At 41.0% G+C, this 19,347-nt stretch overlaps 1 protein-coding gene across 1 annotated transcript in view; it reads right to left on the bottom strand.

Annotated features, from left to right (window-relative positions):
• The window catches only part of LOC131249489 (uncharacterized), a 38,884-nt gene extending 19,829 nt beyond the window's left edge, over positions 1-19,055 (bottom strand). The window contains exon 1 of the mRNA XM_058250299.1: positions 17,456-19,055. Coding sequence (XP_058106282.1) covers positions 17,456-18,826 — 1,371 coding nt within the window. The 5' untranslated portion in view covers positions 18,827-19,055. The remainder of the gene's footprint in view (positions 1-17,455) is intronic.
• Positions 19,056-19,347: the final 292 nt, after the last annotated feature.

The following is a 19,347-nucleotide window of genomic DNA, read 5'->3' as shown; positions in this document are numbered from 1 at the left end:
TCAAATCTATTAATTGTTGGATATTTGAATTGGGCATACCGATGGGCTCATAGAAGTTATAACCAATTTAAATACATAAGAAGTGTTGTGTTGGGATGAATTTAGAGTATGTGAATAGATATAAGCTCTAGGTAAGTTTAGTAAAACATAGACTCCTAAGAGATATGAATTCTTAGTGTAGAGACTCTCGGAAGAGTGGTGATGGGTTGCATGATCAAAACTATTGATTGTTGGATGTTTGGATAAAGTATATAGATCAATTTAGGTATGCTGCGGTTGGACTATGCTATGTATCCAAAGTACTTCTAATAAATATGGGCTTTAGATTATTTTTGTGAAATATACATGAATTTTATAATGTAAAGACTTTTATAGGAGGAAAATTTGTAATATGGGTTGAATTACTCTAACTCTCTTTTTTATAAATATAAGTCTTGATATCCTAAAAACTAAAGTCCCATCATAAAATTTCAAAAAAATATATATAAAGTATAGGAAATCGAAGTACATCCTCATCTAGTATAACCTGACCTAACAAGACTCAAACCAAACCAAGTTGGCCCTGGTATAGGTACTATGGTACCCATCTAAACCTCATTGACCGCCCCATAAGCTATAGGAGTAACTCAAATTGAAAGGAAAAAAAAAACACACACACAATTTTAGAACCTAAATATCAAACTTTAACACAATTACTTCAATTCTCTTTTTCACAAATAAAAGTCTTGATCTTCTGAAAACCTACATCTCATTGTAAAGTTCCTAAAAGAGTATAAAGCATAAAAGATCAATGTACATCCTCATCTAGTAAAGTTTCTAAAAGAGTATACATCCTCATCCAGTATAACCTAACCCAACAAGACTCAAACCAAACCAAGTTAGTCTTAGTTTAAGTACTATAGTACCCATCTAAACTTCAATGACAGCCCACATGTCATAAGGAGTGACTCAAATTGAAAAATAATAATAATTTAAAAGTCTAAATAACAGACTTTTAAACAATTATTCCAATTCTCTTTTCTATAAATATAAGTCTTGATCTCATATAAAACTAACCTTTCCTCATCTACTACAACCTAACCCAATGAGATTCACATTAGATACTATAATACCCATCTAAACCTCATTGACAAACCAATATGCCATGGGAGTAACTCAAATTGAGTTTTTTTAAATAAAAAAAAACACTATTTTAAAGCCTAAATAGCAGACGTCTATACATTTTATGGACGGTTGGTATGAAAATGGCCAATGGTCCTAATCCAGAAAACAAGTGTTCATAAATCAAAGGTTATATATGCTCAACCAATCTGATTTACGTTTCTAGTTATCTACATTGGATCCTACGATTTGGACGGTTTATTTTGAGTTAATCTATTTCACTGAACACAGTCTGAGTGCCTGCGTATGAAACATGACACTCTGGCAGAGTATCATTAAATTTAATGGCAAGCACCCAATTTTCAATCTGAGAATGAAGATTACAGAAACGCCCTGCTTTGATTCCTCAAATAGAATTCCGAAGTGCACAAATCAGTGAATTTGGGTGTAGATAACGATTCCATGCCGTAAAAGCCCCTGAAATTCTTCAGTACAGGTGCCTTAGGCAGTAACGCCAGTAACGACAGAATAGTTGCTGTCAATCAATATCAACGTAGGGGCAAATTTGTAATTTTGACTCACGGTAGTCTGTAGTTACTGTACTATGCACGGATTAATGTTCAGATGCAGCGGCTGTATCATTATGATATCTTTTTTGAAGATGCTTTTGGATTTCGGTTACTTTCTCTAGGGTGGATAAACGACTTAACGTGCATTAAATCTACTCCGTTCATCAGTTACTCCACCTCTTAATTGTTCATGTTGCCAAAAATCAGGCTGATTCAACACTCAGGTAGGCCACACCAAAAAAATTATGCCAACCCTCTAAATTCACGTGAGATGGCCCACTTGAGTTTTGGATTACTGTAACTTGTGTTACTTCGGTTATATTGATGAGGCACATCAGACGAATGGAATGGATGGCTTATAAACACTATGGTGGGCCTTACACAAAACTAATGGTGGGCGTTGGATTCCATATAATAATTTTTGTGTTCAATGGTTAAATGAGGCAGCCGGCCTGATGGACGGGTTAGATCACATCCAAACTGTGTCACGCATGTGGATTTTTTCAGGTGGACCATACCATAATGGTCATCTTGTGTGATAATCTGGCCCGTCCACGCACAGAGCAGAACACACCGTCTTTGCTCTTTTTGGTAACGCGTAGGGTCCACCGCCTGCTCGACGTGATGAGGTCGAGCACCGTCTTTCCGGGGGGGGGGTGCAGCTACTCCGAATCCACGGAGCTTTGATGGACTCCTCGCACAGACTTAGGGCTGTTCACGAGTCCAGCTAGCGCGAATAACTTGCTCGCTTGTCTCGAATCAATTCGGATCGACACGCTGGCTCGGGATAAGTCAAGCTATTTTATTTTAGCTCCAGTTGAATTCAAGCCGAGTTCGACCCAGGGGCATTTTAACTCGACTCGGCTCGGCTCGATTAGTAATAATTTAAATATTATATATATATATATATAAAATATTTTTTAAATTACCAAACCCTACAGCTAGCCCTACCTGTACGCCCTTTCCCTTTCTTCTCTTTCTCTATCCCACCTAGCCATTGCCCTCCACACGCCCGTCCAACCAACAATCCACCGGACCACCACCACCACCAAGACCAACACGCTACCCGCATGGCCAGCACTCCACTGGACCACCACCACCCGATCTCGCCGAGCGTACCAGAGCGGCGCACCCAATCCCAACAGGGTGAGTGCCCAAATCTGTTTCTTCTTCTTCTACTGAATTGGATAAATAAGCTTGCTTTTTGAGAAAGGTTATCTTCATGGTGGAGGCCACCGTTTTCACGATGCTGATTTCTATACAAGTGGGGTGTTGGTGTGAAAGATTGTATGGTGCCATATGGTGTGGTACCGTTGCCTATATATGATCAAGAAACATAGTATGGTAGAGCCGGAAGAAGTGGAATATGGTGGAGTTGTCTCTCCACCGTGCATGTGGTAGCCTGGTAGGTTGGAAGTATCAATCAGATCTGGTCATCTGGTTGAACCCATGAAGGATGGCTTATGTTTGAAGAAATCACACCACAAGCTCGAGCTCAACTCGATGTAAACTCGACTCGACTTGAACCACTAGCTCAACTTGAACTCGACTCAACAGCTTTGGCAAACAAGCTAAGCTTCGATGTTGAGCTCGATCTCGAATTTGAGTACAGCATGGACGAGCCGAGCTGAGCTTGTCCCACCTCGACACGACTCGGCTCGATGCCCACCTCTACACAGACTTTTAGGGGGTGTTTGGCACATGGCATTGGGAAGGATTAGGTGGGATGGGATTCAAAAAACATAATTATTACACGTGGCAGGGATTGTTCCCTGTTACCATGGGATAAGCTTAATTCCACGCTACGTTTGTACTACGGTGGTACATTAAATGGATATATCCACCATCATTTGAAACTATTGACAATAACATATATGTGTTACATCTAAACCATTTATTTGTTTTGTAACCTCATGTTATGGCATGGGCCTAAAAATGAGGTAGATCCAAAACTTATGTGGCCCCAAAGAAGTTTTCAACGGTAGGTATTCAATCCCCGCTGCTTTCTATGGTGGGGTCCACTTAAGCTTTAGATCTACCTGATTTTTTGACCTATGCTCTAAAATTATCTCGAAAAATGGGTGGATGGTGTAGATATAGCCCACACATCATAGTGGGACCTACGCAACTTGCTAACATTGAGTGAAATTGGCACGGGACACAATGCAATCCCATCTCATCTAATTCCAAGCTTTTCCATTCTTCCCAAACATGGAGTGGAATTGGGACGGACCAAATGCAATTCCATCCCACCTAATCCTATCTAATACCATGCGCCAAACGCCCCCTTAAAACATACAAAGAAAAATAGAAAATGAAATATATAAAATTCATAATCTAATTAATGAGTGAAATAAACAAGTTTACACCCTTCCAAATAAAGATACTAGGCTATGGAAGAAGTTTCAGAATCAAAATACAGCAAAAATTCATAGAATATGTGACTTACTATATAAATAGTAGACTTATCATTTATCAACGGCAGTAATTTCCACTAGTGCACAAGGTTTTGGGCAAAAATAATTAGTGTCCTATTTGACTAAACCATGACATCCTACTAATTTATTCCTAAATTAAAACTTACTATAAATAGTAAAAACGAAAATAAAATGGGAATTCCATCGTCGATTTGGTAGTATTTTGGAAATTCTGTGTGAGTGACCTGGCATAGCAGGGTTAGATGAATAAAGTAGTCCATCCTACCACAAAACCATATATAGTATGTTGAATAATTCATTTTGGATTGCGAAATACATCTAATTTAAAGTCTAACGATCTGCATCACTTTTGTTATTGACCAAGCCTTTTCTAATCCATCTTGGCCATGAAACTGTCCACAACCCGCTCTACATCACTTATCAATGCCAGTATGACTATTTCCCAAGCATAAACCACATTTGGTACGACTACAAATACGATTGAGGCCCACCTAATGAGTGTATGGACCTGATATTCCTACCAGGTGATTATCATGGAGTGTCACAACTGCATGACTTCTTATAAAAAAGGCCCTTTCTCCTATTGAAGATCTTAGCTCTCTCCTCTGTTTTTTTTTAAGACACTAAGTTTCTATCTTTCATTTTTCTGTATCTTTTGAAGTAAGATTATTCTTTGTTGATGCATTTAACCAGTAATGGTGAGGGGGGAGTCCAACGAGTTAAACCCACACCTATAGAGAGCAAAACCATGCCAACGGCTGCTCACCCAGATCTCATTGGATACTTTAGGTAGGATTGTTGAAAGTACTTTTCATAAGGGCTGTTTGTTTTCTAATTATTTCTCACGGTAATACTAATACCATTCTCAAAGTGGCTAGAGTTGAGGAGTTTCAACACAGAGGTCTTGGGTTCGAAACCCATAGGTGGTGAAATCCCACCACGGCGTGCCTGGATGTGTAGCGGATGCGTGTTTTGAAAAAGAAAAAAGAAAAGTGGAGGTGAAACATGAATTTGATGCTGGGCCCACTATGATGTATATGGCTTATTAGCGAGCTAAAAATGAGGCAGATCTAAAGTACAAGTGAACCACATCACAGAAACAGTAGAATTGAAGATTTTCAGTTAGAAACTTTTCAAAGACCTCAGAAATTTTGGATCAAACTGATACTTGTGTATTCCCTTTATCCATGTCCGTCCAACAATCGTGAGGTGGTGTTTTTGTCATTTGGTGCAGACTCTTCTAACTTCTCTACGCCGTTCACAACGGGTTGGATAGCATTCATACACAACAGTGGGCCCCACCCCATTCACAGGAATACGGAACTCTTGAGATTGAAGGTATTTTTGTCATTTGGTGTAGAATCTTCTAACTTCTCTAGCTAGGGGAAGGTACTTGCTGCAATCTCAGCCACAGCAGAAGTGTTTACTAGAAAAAAAAAAAAAAAAGAAGCTAGGATCTTTTATAGGAGAAAGGGCCTGTTTTTATAAGCTGTGATGTAACCGTTTCATAGTAAATTTCTCAACGAAAGCAGTTCTAATAGACATAAAGACATAAAAATCAGAGGGTGGTATTTGCAATAATCCAAACTAAAAAGAGGTGTTTGCTGTTTTCTTTCTTAAATCTCTGAGGAGATGGTACTGTGCAGAGTACACTGCCAAATCAGATTCCGAAACGGCTGAGACCCTGGGCTCCAGCGAAGAAAGATTATACTTTTTAAAATAGAGAAATGATCCAATACGCCTATATACACACCTCTAGTTGCATCGCCATATCTGGACAGCCCAATTGATCAATCTGGACCATCCATTAAGCCCTGCAACAAATTTGATCAATTAAGATGCAAATATCTCACCATTTGGATGATAATAACCATCCATACAAAAACAGACCCTAAGAGAACGGCCAGGATTTCATGATAAATAGCTCTATCAAGAAATAGAATCCAATTTCCAATTGATACATGTGGGTCCCACGTTTCAATAATCAAAACCATCAATACAATTGGACCCAACTTGGATGGTCTGGCATGGATTGGTTGATTTCAGCCTCTGTATTGCAATCCAGCCCATCCAATTTTTTGGGCACATTGTAGATGAAGCATATCTATAAAAGCAAACTATCAAGCAATCCTAACCATCCAATTGATGGCTATTAAATGGATTGTTTAAAATAGAATTATGAGTGGTCATCTTCCAAGGGAAAATCAGATGGCTGCCATCATCTGTACTGGATTGCCATGGATTAAGGCTATTCTGTATTAACAAGTTGATTGTTGTCATATTCCATTAAATGTGGACCATTTAATATTTTTGGCTTTTAGCCATTCAGTTTTAGGCAACCCATTCGACGGATAGGATGCTCTGATCAGTACGATTTTAGAAAGTGGCTCATTCGTACGGCCTGGATCCTTAACCTTGTAGGAAAAAGGACGGGTGTGATGAATGCTCGACCAATTGCAAAAAGAGGAATTGGTCTGCCCACGTCAGATGCATTGAATGTTTGGTAGGCCTCGATCACCATCGTTGCCTAACAAATGTTCAGCTAGAAAAAAATATCATTGAAGCTGTCCAAATATTGTTTTAGTAAACGTTGCCTGGCGGAGGTCTGAATAGGCCTATGTTTTTTGGGCTAGATGATGAAAACAATGTAAGCCATCTCATGGAGGGCTCATATCTTGTGCACGTGTGTTGGCATGTAGGTTGATGAACGGGGTCATACACGCGTATGGGGGAAGCAGACCCCTCTAGATATGTATGGAGGAATACAAAACTTCAATTAAAACTAAGGGCGTGTTTGGATGCCACCTAAATATAACTTTCGATTAATTTCTGTTAACATCAATCGATATATAATAAGTTACATTTCTGGAGAACAAAAAAAATTCCAACACATACTTATTATTATTGAATAAATGAAATAAACTCATACTAGGCGGCACCGTAACAGACCCTGTTAGAATTATGAGCTATATATAAAATTATTTGGTTATGAATCATTTCACTTCCTGTGATTATTCCAAGGTAAAGGAGACCATCCATGTTCAAGAGGAAAGAGGCAAATCATCAAAAGGCTTGAAATAATCTTATTTATAAGTGTTTTTTTTTTGGAAATTTCTGGTCCAAGGAGAGTACTCTCATTCTAATCACATCACCATTTGGACAATTGAAATTGGTAGGATTTGTGGAGCCTAATCATGATAAATGTAATGTTCATCTAGCCAATATGTTTGTGAAAGCAATTTCATAATTTCATATAGAATTTTTATATAAACCTTAATTCATTTGGGGTAATATATATTCTATTATGAGAGAGAGAATGGGCATTGTATTGATACTCGCTTCATCATTTTTCTTTAACTTTGACAATAGTGTATCGATGTGAATTCACAAACGTATTGAAAAGAAATTACATAAATCTTTGTTGTAGTTATTGTGTCAATTCAATTAAACACGAGGTCACATGTGTGATTGAAGGTATGTATTCAAATTTCATGTGTATGATGTGTGGGCATGCCAGAGTCTACTCAACTCAATGTTCAATTGAACTATTGGTGTCCCCCACATTGAATCAGGCTGATTAGAGACTAGATGTAGTAATCCAGCTATCCTTTCAACCACCGGTTATGATCAACAATCAGGCAATTTATGAAATGGTAGGAGATTAGCCCTTCCTAATGGATTCTTTTTTAATTATGTCAATGTACTCAAAGACTTTAGCTTGATATTTCTTAAAGGAACAAAGATGAACAAATAAATAAATGAAGGGTAAACAATGTTGAAATTATTAATATTTGAATGTATTGCACATTACAATTGATAGATTATCAAATAACCACTAAAATAAAAATAAGCGAGAGATAAATACATGATTCGTCTATTGGAATAGATGATTGAGGCCATTGATATGCAAGATATGACCAAATTAGTATGATCAGCTAAATCAAAACTCAGTTGATCATGATCCAACAATTTGAAGTTGCATATGTTTAATTTACTCTTATAATATTGTAGTGGAAGCTGCCATGCAGTAGTAATCTATGCTAGAACTATGATAGGCTATGAAAAATAAATTTAAAAAGTAGATAGATGTATTTGATGTAGTACATCGAGCTCTTATTTGATTGCTCCTTATACAACTTGTTGAGGTGGCAAAACTTTCATTGGGTTTTCTTGTTAATCATGAACCCTTCGCATATTTAGAATGCTTTCCGGATAATAAAGTCTTTGAATAGATCCAAAATTGTTGGGTTTTCGGATCTTCTTCTCGCAATCGACCCCTTTGATAGGAGATGTTTATGGCCCACTACTTGAATTGACATTGACATCGCTGATTATGGACCTCAAATCAATCATGATCGCTCATCTGGTGGCCCACCTCCTGCATTTAACCTTCTCCTCGATAATTTAGAGTGCTGGAGCGATTTGACATCGGATATTGATCTATTATCAAACGAGATCATATCTAATTCGCATATTCCGTTTATCACAATTGAACCATGGCCATAGGATTGGGTCATCAACCTCTCGCATTTTTGTTTTTTTTTGTTTTAATTTCGATTGATGCATGGAATTGTGATCTGATCTGCCTAATGTGTTTATCTCTCCTAATCTGGGATCAATTCATAGTCAAATTTACTCAGATATCAATCCAATCTTCGAATATTCATAATATTCTCTAACGCTATAAACTCTATGAACATTTATATGGAAAAATCTTCTATTTTGAGAGGACTGTAAGAGACAACTGCGCCGAGTGTATCATAACCAAATGTGTGATAGAATATGTTCTCTCGGCAAGTCATTCATAAACATGTTGAGTACGCCACCTTATTAATTGGCATGTTTAATCGTGACCACATTAAGTCTATCAAATTATTAGCTTAAAAGCATGTTAATGGGTCTACGCGTTTGCAATAATAACCAAATGTGTAATATTGAAAGAAGATCAACGAAAAATAATCCCTAATGTGAATAGGATTTTCGTCGGTACTAACTCCCTACCATCAACACGTGACAACTTTCTATTGAATCACATGGGGTGCCAAAAATGAGTGTGAATAATAGGTTGCATGTTTATTTATTTTTTTCTATTGATGAATGTGTTGTATAGTCCAGTTTTTTATCTCATTTTAGGATTTGATCTCAAAACTAAAGCAGATGAAAGTCCCAAGTGTATTGCACCACTAAAAACCTTTGCGATTGACCATTAAAGACTTATTGTGGGGGATACAAGTTTTGGATCAAGCTGATCTCTGTATTTTTCTATTTATTAAGGTCCGTTTGACTTTATCAAAAAGGTTGGATGGCAAATAAAAATTATAGTGGGCCCCTTAGGCAGTTTTTAATGATAGGCATTTAATCACTACTGTTTTCCGTGGTGTAGTCCACCTGAGAGTTGGATCTGCTTATGTTTCAGAACCTTGCCCTATAATGGTTTGCAAAAACTGATGAACGGCGTGGATATAAAACATATCCACCAAGGTGGGCCCGTCGGTCAGGGTAGCACCCACTAAAGTGTTTCTCGGGTAACACCTAATCCTCCCCTTGGTCAGTTATCATACGGCAGTTTCGCATAGGCGAGCGGATTGAATATGCCTCCGGCCACAAAGATGTACCTGTGCCCGGGGCTGTGTGGGTCCCACAGAAATGTCCACGACAAATCCAGTCCGTTCATCTGTTTTTAAAGACCACGAAAGTATAGGATTCTAAAATTCAGGCAGATCCAAAACTCATGTGGGTTACCACATGTGAAACAGTGAGAACGGAACCGTCCACCATCGAAACCTTCTTGGAGCTGACAATGATGCCATCCAAACCGTTCATATGGTTATTAGCACTCAGATAAACAGTAAGGAGAAAATATTATCCTCACACAAAGCTTCTGTCACCCCCATGCGTTCAATCCCCACTTTTCATGTGTTATGGCCCACATGAGTTTTGGATATACCTGATGTTTAGATTCCTATCCAATTGCAGTCTTTATAAAACAGATGTACGGAGTGGATTTGTCACGGACATCTCTATGTGGGCCCCACACAGTATCTCTCTGTGCCCAGGGCACATGCAATCTGCTCTCTCCACAAAGCGCCTGCCCGATAGATTTACGGCACACGAGCAGTCTACCAGAAATCCCAAACACGTGTTCAGCTTACAGTGCATGTGAGCCGGGCCACATGCATTGCGTGATCACAGGTGGGCCCCAAAGAGGATTTGAATTTCAGAATGAATCATGGAAGACAAAAACAAAAACAAAAGTGCCATCTTATATATGCATTCTTACGAGGATCCCAAGTCTACGTTTGATTTTTATATCTTGAAATAGCATGCCATGATTTGCGTCATGTGCGCATGGCGCACCCATGGCGCACATGGAATAATTACAGTGCCCATCATGCTATATGGAGCCATGTGGTTACAATCACCCACGTAAGAACGAACGAGGAGCGTGACACTTGGTGTGCAATGCCTAATAATGAGGCAACAGATTAAAGTCTTCCAAATGGGTCATCTGCCTGTCCGACATGTCCCACATTGAGTGGGTTGAAATTCAAATTCCTGACATTAAACTACAGTTGCAATGTGTGGGGCCCACCTTGATGCGTGCATTACACTCAGTCCGTTCATCATGTGTACATGCTCCATCATATTCTTCCCGGGGCTCAAAAATTAGGCCGATCCATGTAAAATCATGCCCACAACTTCGAAAATCATGCTGTGTGGCCCACATTAATTTTGGAATGGGGTTGTTTTTGGAGTATCCGTTCATCCTGGTGAGGCTCGTCTTCTGAATGGATTGGATGGAGTATACAAAACAAGGTAGCCCTCCAAACGCAACTTTGAAGTTTTTCTAATGGTGGGCTTCCTGCATAAACTTCTGCCTTTTCTGTGGCCCACCCAAGCGTTGGATCTTCATGATTTTTGGAATACAAAGATAAAATGAAGCCTTTCACATGATGGATGGATTAGATTTCATGAATACGTCATGGTGCGGCCCATACTAAGCGTTGTAGCTTAAGCTTAAGCTACAAAGCTCTGCAGTGAATCCGGTCTACAAGTTAAAACTGAGAGAGGGATTGCCAGCGTGGGAGACAGCAGGGCATTGCTCTGCGTAGCATATTCGTACGCTGCACACGTGTTTCAGATCGAGGACATTTATCAGGCGGGCCCAAAGTGAAGATGTCCTGGTCCTGTCATCAGAACGGTCCACTCATAAAGTAGGATTCATGCGTATATTTAATATGGGGCCGCTGTTATGTTTCTTTTAATCGTCCATTTCTTTTCTGCAGAACTGGCCCCACCTAATCGCAAACAAGCGGAAGACGATTTCCTGCCGAAGCCTTTTGCAGGAAGTTCCTGCGCTGGGATGCTATGTGGGTCCTACCGTGATGTTTGTGATAAATCCACACCGTCCATCCGTTTTGGGAGGTCATTCTAAGACATGTGACCAAAAATGAGGTGTATCCAAAACTCAAGTAGGCCGTTCGAGAGGCAACAGTTTAGATCCAGTGACCACCGTTTGAAACATTCGAATGGCCACAGAGTTTCATATCATGCCATTTTTTTGATTTTTTTTCACTTCATCCGAGTGGGAATGACCTTATAAACGGTTTGGATGGCATATAAATATCAAGGTAGATCTCAGGAAGGTTTCAACGGTAGGAAACTCTTGCCCCGGTTTCCCCTCTCTTCCGGCCCACTTGAGTCTTTGATCCCCCTCAATTTTGGTCGGATGTCCTAAAATAATCTCCCACAACTTATGAACAGTGTGGATTTCTCACAAACATCACCCCTAGCATTCCAGCGTAATAACTTCCTGCTTAAGGCTTTGGCAGGAAATCCGCGTCCCAAACATGCACGGACGCGGATTCGATGGATCGGATTACCACGCTGGTCGGTGGATCCGTGACTGTGGGGCCTACCTTGATATATATGATTTATATCCACACCGTTCATCCGTTTTTCCAGCTCATTTTAATCACAAACTCTAAAATTAAGCAGATCCAAATCTCAGGTGTACCAACACAGGAAACCCACAAAAGCTTTGGCTCAAGAAGATATTTGTGTTTACCCTTCATCCAGGTCTGTGTTGATGGCAAACAAACACTACGATGGGCCCGATGAAGCTTTTAGTGGTGGTCGTTCAATCACCACTATTTCCTGTAGTGTGGTCCACCTGAGATTTGGATCTGTTTAACTTCTGTGCTCATCCCATAAAATGATCTGGAAAAACGGATGAACGGCGTGGATATAAAATGCATAGATGACGGTGAGATCCACAGTCACGGATCTACCGACGTCGTGGTTCCCGAGATCCGCGTCCCTTTGAAAGGCAAGTACCAGAAAAGTGTATTCCCAACGCATACGATCTACACGCTACAGCTAGTGCTGACGTGGCTGACAGTTGCAATATCCTGGTCGCCCATCAGGTGGGTCAGACCTTGCAGTTTTTCTTACCAAAAATACGGCCGGTCCACTCATCCGGTCGGCCACGATGTAAGAAACAGGTGGACAGCTTTCGGTCAAGCCTTTCCATGAACTGTGACTTACTGAAAAGTGGACCGGCCTGTTTCTTGCTGTGTGACATCAACATTTCAACATCTCATCATTGATCCTGATCGTCCATCATGAGTGTCTCACCTTTGATTGCTTGTCCGTCTAAAAGTAACTTCATTGGATGATCCTAACCATATGATCAATGGATAAAAGATGGACGGTCAAATTTTATTATATTAAGAAATTTCCAGTAATCTAGACTGTTTATCATGTGGGGGCACACCTTTGATCGCCGATCCCTCTTAAAAGTAACATTTTTCTTATGATCCATGCGGAGAAATGGACGGTGCATAGTGATTACAATGGAGACCACTTTTGATTGGTTGTGATCCTAACCGTATGATCAATGAATAAGGAATGAAAAGGTTAAACTCTAAATTTATTATCTGGACCCTTCATTACGTGGGACCCACCTTTGATGACCGTTTATTGATTGGAAATCCCTTTTAAAGTTCCGTCGGATCCGTTGATCCCGACCAATCGATCGTGGATAGTACATATACAATGCATGTTGATTATATGTGTGATTTGGATCATTTATCATGATAGGTCAACCCTTGAGTCTTGATTCACCATCAATGAGGAAGAAATAGATGATAGAAAAAAAAATTACTTTAGAAAATGTCATATCAAATATCTCAACCGTCCATCACGTGGTCTCCACCTTTGACTATGAATCTCTCTTAAAAATTACTTTGATCAGATGATCCTAACCATCCAACCATGGATAGAAGTGAATGATCTATTTAGGACATCATGGGGTGGGCCAGAAAAAGCTCGAAGATTGCGCGGCCCGGCGTGAGGAGAGCATTGCTCGCAAGCCTCGTTAGATTCATGCATGATACAGGCAGTCCAACATTAGAAAATAGGGAATGTTTCAGGTGGGTCCCACTCTCATAGAAATAAATAAAACTGTTCTTCATTGGATATTCACACAAAATTGTCCACCTCGATAGGTGGGTCCCACATGCCCTAAATTAAGGCTAGAAATAGGCTGGGCCCAGCCCAGTATATCAAAATTTGGAAACGGCCCACAAGATATGTGGGCCTGACCAATTGTGAGCCGCTTGCAAGCTGGTAATTCCACTGATCAGACGGTTATGATAATCCAAAATTCTCAATTTTTAGGCCATGGCCCATCTATGGTCCGACAGTTTATATTCTCATAAAATTGCCACGTGTATGCTGGAAATTCTGGGGTGTGCGGGTGCACAACCAGCTTACGCAACTAGATCGAGCTCAGGTCCTATGGGCCAGGCATGAATTTTAGTGGGTAAGAGCCAGCTCTAACCCATCCCAATGAGACCCTGGAAGGACCTAGGCCATTGATTTGAAGGTTCCCACATAAAAATTCCCTAGATTAGACTACTTTAACCCTTGAATCAGTGGTCTAAAATTGACTAAGGAAAACACAACTGTCCAAACTCAATAGTCATAACAGAATCTTCCAACCTGAAAATTCTTTAAGCACGTTTTCAAGTTGGGAAATATCATACCGACGGTCTGGATCACTGTACCATGGGCCCCACTTTTGTGGTAATGCTGCACCAGGACGCCATTCACACTCGAATGCATCAGACCCTTGTAACTCCTTACATAGACTCTTTCTTTCCCTCGTCTCTGATAACACTTCCATAATGATTCCCGTAGGATGGTCTAATTCTACAATTTTGTGCGTGGGGCCCTGTGATGATTGGCCCACATCACTCAGTTCATGAGGTGCACGTCTTCGTAATCAAAGAAATCAGGCCGTTGGAAAACTCAGGTGAGCTATAGAACGTGATTTTAGATGTTTTAGGCATGATTTTACATGGTGTGGCCACCCGAGTTTTGGATTGGCTTGATGTGGGGCCACACTTGATGGATGGAGTGGATATCATGCAAACATGACAGTGGGGTCCACATCCAAAATTATTGAATAAACGTATTCTACAATAGTGGAGGAACCGGTCTATTTCTTATTTTTGGCTCAGCCCAATGAAATAAACGGGTCCAAGTCACTGGGTCTACTCATTGATTTCTACACGGTTTTGGTGTGATCATAGCTGGTGGTTGACCATCTTTGGGGTTGGGTCATTTGTCTACGTAAGGAGGGGTACGGTACGATAAATGAGGCACACGTGTGTAGCGCTGGAGCCGCCCATTTGTTGATCCCCACTATGTATGAAAACTGAGGGAGCGGGTTCGGTGAATACCTGACTATGGGGCCCACCGTGATGTATGTCCACGATTGATGATTGAATAACCACCATTAAAAATTTCTTGAGGGCCACCGAAATGTTTATTTTCCATCCAACCTGTTGATAAGGTCACAAAAGCCTGGATGAAGGGACCACAAAAATATCAGCTTGATTCAAAAAAAAACTAGCCCACAAAAAGTTTTTAATTGTCAATCATTATTTTTTTTCTGTAGTGTGGTCCACCTGAGACTTGGATCTACTTCGTTTCTTGGATAATTCCCTAAAATGAGTTGTCAAAACGGATGTACGGAGTGGATGTGGGGTACATACATAAATATGGGCCCCAAAGTTAAGGATCCAGTAAAACCGCCCCACCAAAAACACATGCTTACACGATCCCATGTGGACCACACTCACACGTGTACAAAACAAATGAAAGGGTAGGACCATATGGACCAATAGTCCGAAAGGAAGTACACACCAACCGAATTTTTAAGACGAGAACCCATCACCAACAGGCAACTGTACCACTACTTATGGTACGGCTACCATTATTCCGACTAAAATGCCACTTGTTTAGGAAATCAGTACCATTCAAACGAAGAGGCCCACCTTGAAGATTACCTTTCTCTAAAATCAGGTTAGTGGGCCATACTCATATGTGAGCCAAGCTGTTGGTTGTCCATTGACCAACGGTGTGGCCCACCTGATGAATGTACTGGACAAATTATTTTTTCAGGTGATGTCCTCTGTCACTGACATGTTGGTGGGGAAGATGGTACGTTCCCACAAGTTGTCTTACGGATCGCCTAATGAGCGGCTCTGATTTAACACGTGCGAGGCGAGTGCGTATGATATTTCTCGAAAGAGGATGGTGAATAAAAACGGACGCGGATTCGTTGGATCTCTGACTATGGGTCCACCGTGATGTATATGACTTACATCCACGCCGTCCATCTGTTTTGATAGCTCATTTTAAGGCATGATACCAAAAATGAAGCAGATCCTAATCTCAGGTGGACCATACCACGGGAGACAGTGATGATTGACGATTCAATACTTCTTATGGGTCACAAAAGTTTTGGATGATGCTGATATTTAAGTGGTCCCTTCATTCAGGTCTTTGTGACCTTATCAACTGGTTGGATGGCAAATAAACATTCAAGTAGTCCCCCAGAAGTTTTTAAAGGTGGGTATTCAATCACAACTGTTTCCTGTTTTGTGGTCCACCCGAGAATTGGATCTGCTTCATTTTTAGAATATGGTATAAAATGATCTGTCAAAAACGGATGGACGGCGTGGATATAAGTCATATACATTGCGGTGGGCCCAACAGTCAAGAATCCACCGACCTCGGTGGATCCGGGGCGAGGCCGCGTCCTATTCACGTTGGTTAAAACGAGTAGAGGTTTGTCCTAACCTCGTGCCTCTTCTTCCTTAAGAATAGGAAAAGCGTGAAAAATAAAATCCCTATAAAATAGGAAAAGATGCAAAACAAAAATAAACAAAAAAAACCAAAAATCAAAAGAATCGGGAACGTGCGCACGTCGGACGCGGATTCCGTCAGGTCGCGACCTAACCAAGTACGGAAAGATCGTGAGATTTGGATCTGCTTTACCTTTAGGCCCACCTTTTAAAATGAACGGTGTAGATATAGAACACAGACATCAAGGTGGCCCCACTGTCACGACCTGACTGAGACCTGACTCAATCAGCCCCACTATCAATCGTTATAGTCTTCAAAGCTTGGTAACCGTATCATTCCCCATTATATATATTTTTTTAAAAAAAAAGTGGCCTTTGATACTCTGGCAGACTATAACGCTTGATAAGCAGTTACCCTGAAGTTGTGAACTGAACTAAATCGCGGGACCCACTAACTCACGGTCCCAAAATAAGATTGTTTGAACAATCCCAGCTCTGCTGCATGGACACTCCTTTGTTGAAACAGGACCAATAGATATCTTTCATTTTTAACCGCCCAATAAATATCCACCAATCCAATAGTCACAATAATAATAAAAAATAAATAAATCTTAATTTTGGGCCATGATATATCAGATCCGGGACCCATGATGTGGACAGCTTATCCTGAATTACTTGTACCCCACGTATTCTATTTCTAAGAGCACCACCTAAGCTACCAAAACGCCACCACTTAAAATGCCGAAAATACCCTTTTTGGGTACAGTCCAAAGCACCATATGGGGATTGGAGGGTGGTGACTGGTGAACCAATAGCTTTATTAGGTGCGGTTTGTTTTTGGTGTGGGATCCAATAAGAAGCAGCATTGAGAAGGTGGAGTGAGAATGACAAATGTGTGAAGAAAGCAAAAGAAGGGAATAGAGACAAATACACACTCAACTAAAAAAAACAAAAGCCCTACTACTTCAACTGCTCTATACTTCTAGTCTTGAAAAATAATCAGATTTTATTAAAATAATATTCTCTTGAAATTCAATCAGGTCTCTCAAAAGATAGGGATTCCTTTTAAGGACCCATCAAGAAATTACACCAAAAAAAAAAAAAAAAATTGGGCTTCTTGCATCTGTAATTACAGTTTCTTGATGCAAAATGAAGTGTAGGTTGATACTCTTTGATCAAAACATCATGGCCCACCACTCCCACTGGCAGTTGAACCAATCCCTACCTGCAACCAAGGAGAAGAACCACTACCCATGTTCATGTCCTTTAGTTCACTTAGCTTTGCTAGCTTGATTTTACTTTCTGCTTCATCATCCACATGTGCCACTGCCATAGAACTAGACTTGTTGTTGTTGTTGTTGTTGTTGTTTGAGTTCAATCCTATCCATTGTTGTAAATAAATAGCCATGGGTACCTGAAAGCTTAATGGGTTCTCTGTATCCATCTGGGGCCCACCCATTTCATCGACTGGGGCCGGCATGTTGAGATCGAGCGGCTCGGATTTATTCAACATGGGTTTTTTATGGAGGTGTTGGCTGTGGTTTTGCAGCTGATGAAACCTAGCAACTGAAGTATCTGGGCAGTTAGAAGTAACCCAGTGGCATCTCTTGTGTCCGCCCAACGCCTGTCCGGATGTAAAGATCCGGTGGCAAATCGAGCACTCGTGCACTTTCGATTTCCTTTTCGAAGGGATGGTTAGCGTGGTATGGTCGACATGATTCAATGGCATGATCGTGGACTTGGACGGTATCGAGAATTCGTCGTGGGTAATCACATCCTCTTCAATCAAACTCTCATCACGGCCATCAAGCTTCGCCGCGAAACACCCTTTAACCTTCTTGTGACTAGCTCTATGCCCGCCCAACGCCTGGTGTGAGCTGAAAACCTTCTTGCAAGCCTTACACTCGAACATTCCTTTGGTGGCCGACTTCGTCTTCTCGACCAGAGCCCGGCTTGAATCAGCCACAATGACTGGCCAGTTCCTCTGCCGCTCCTCCTCTTTACTAGCAGAAGCGCATGACTCTTCCGGCTCAACCACCATCGGATCGACCCGTGCAGCTGATAACATCACCAACCAATTCGCCAGTTCTTCCTCCTCGCTCGACGGGCAATTCATATTGAAATTCCCCATCTTTACAACCCGTCTCGACCGTTTCCCTTTAGACCATCCACAACAATCCTTCCATCCTGCCCTATCTTCATCGTCCGATTCAGGCGATGAAACAAGCGACTCCTCCGCGTCATCCGAACTACATTTACCATGCTCAAGGAATGATTTCCATGATAAGAACTCCTTGCCACAGTTCCTACAGATCCTACAGCTCTTTAGACGGTTGGGATTTGTTCGCAACGCGTACATCCGTTTGTTCCCGGACTGCGGATTCCCTCCAAGCTTATCTTCCCAGTCGTTTATCAGATCATCATCGTCGGCATGGCTTAGCTCATCGCCAATCCCATGGGCTCTCATGTGTCCCCCTAGAGCTCTTCCACAACCAAACCCTTTCTTGCAAATCCTACAATAGTGCTTGAAACTCTGCTGTTCATCCATCACCATAGCCATAGGTACATATACACACTCCCCCAATATAGATAGAAAGATAGATAGATAGATAGATAGATAGTGAGAGAGAGAGAGAAAAGTATTTTGGGAGAGAAGTATTTTGGGTGTTCTTGTAGTTGTAGGAGTTGTTGGTTTGTATGGTGTATGTGGTGTATATGGCGCATGTGCTCTATTTGAGAGAGAGAGAGAGAGAGAGAGAGAGAGAGAGAGAGAGAGCTTAGTTGGGGTGTTGGTTTGTTGTGGATGAATGGGAACGAGTGTGATTTTGGTACGTGACAAGTGGAAGGGAGGGAAAAGGAGGGAGACTTTTTCTACGTGGTTGGAGGTATTACAGTTGGTCAACGGTCAACTCTGCCGGAGGAGGGCTGTGTGTGTCAGTTTTCCGGGGAGAGAGGGATGATGCATGGGTTCTAACCGCCGACCTATTCATATCCCTTCAATTCCAAGCCAAGAAAGAAGAGGAAACTTCTCCCTCTCTGTCGGTTGTTCCTTGCCCTTCTGTGTTTTCACTACCAATAATC

Source organism: Magnolia sinica, chromosome 6 (genome assembly GCF_029962835.1).
Source record: "Magnolia sinica isolate HGM2019 chromosome 6, MsV1, whole genome shotgun sequence".
In the NCBI taxonomy this organism is placed as follows: domain Eukaryota; kingdom Viridiplantae; phylum Streptophyta; class Magnoliopsida; order Magnoliales; family Magnoliaceae; genus Magnolia; species Magnolia sinica.
This window is presented reverse-complemented; position numbering and strand designations above follow the sequence as displayed.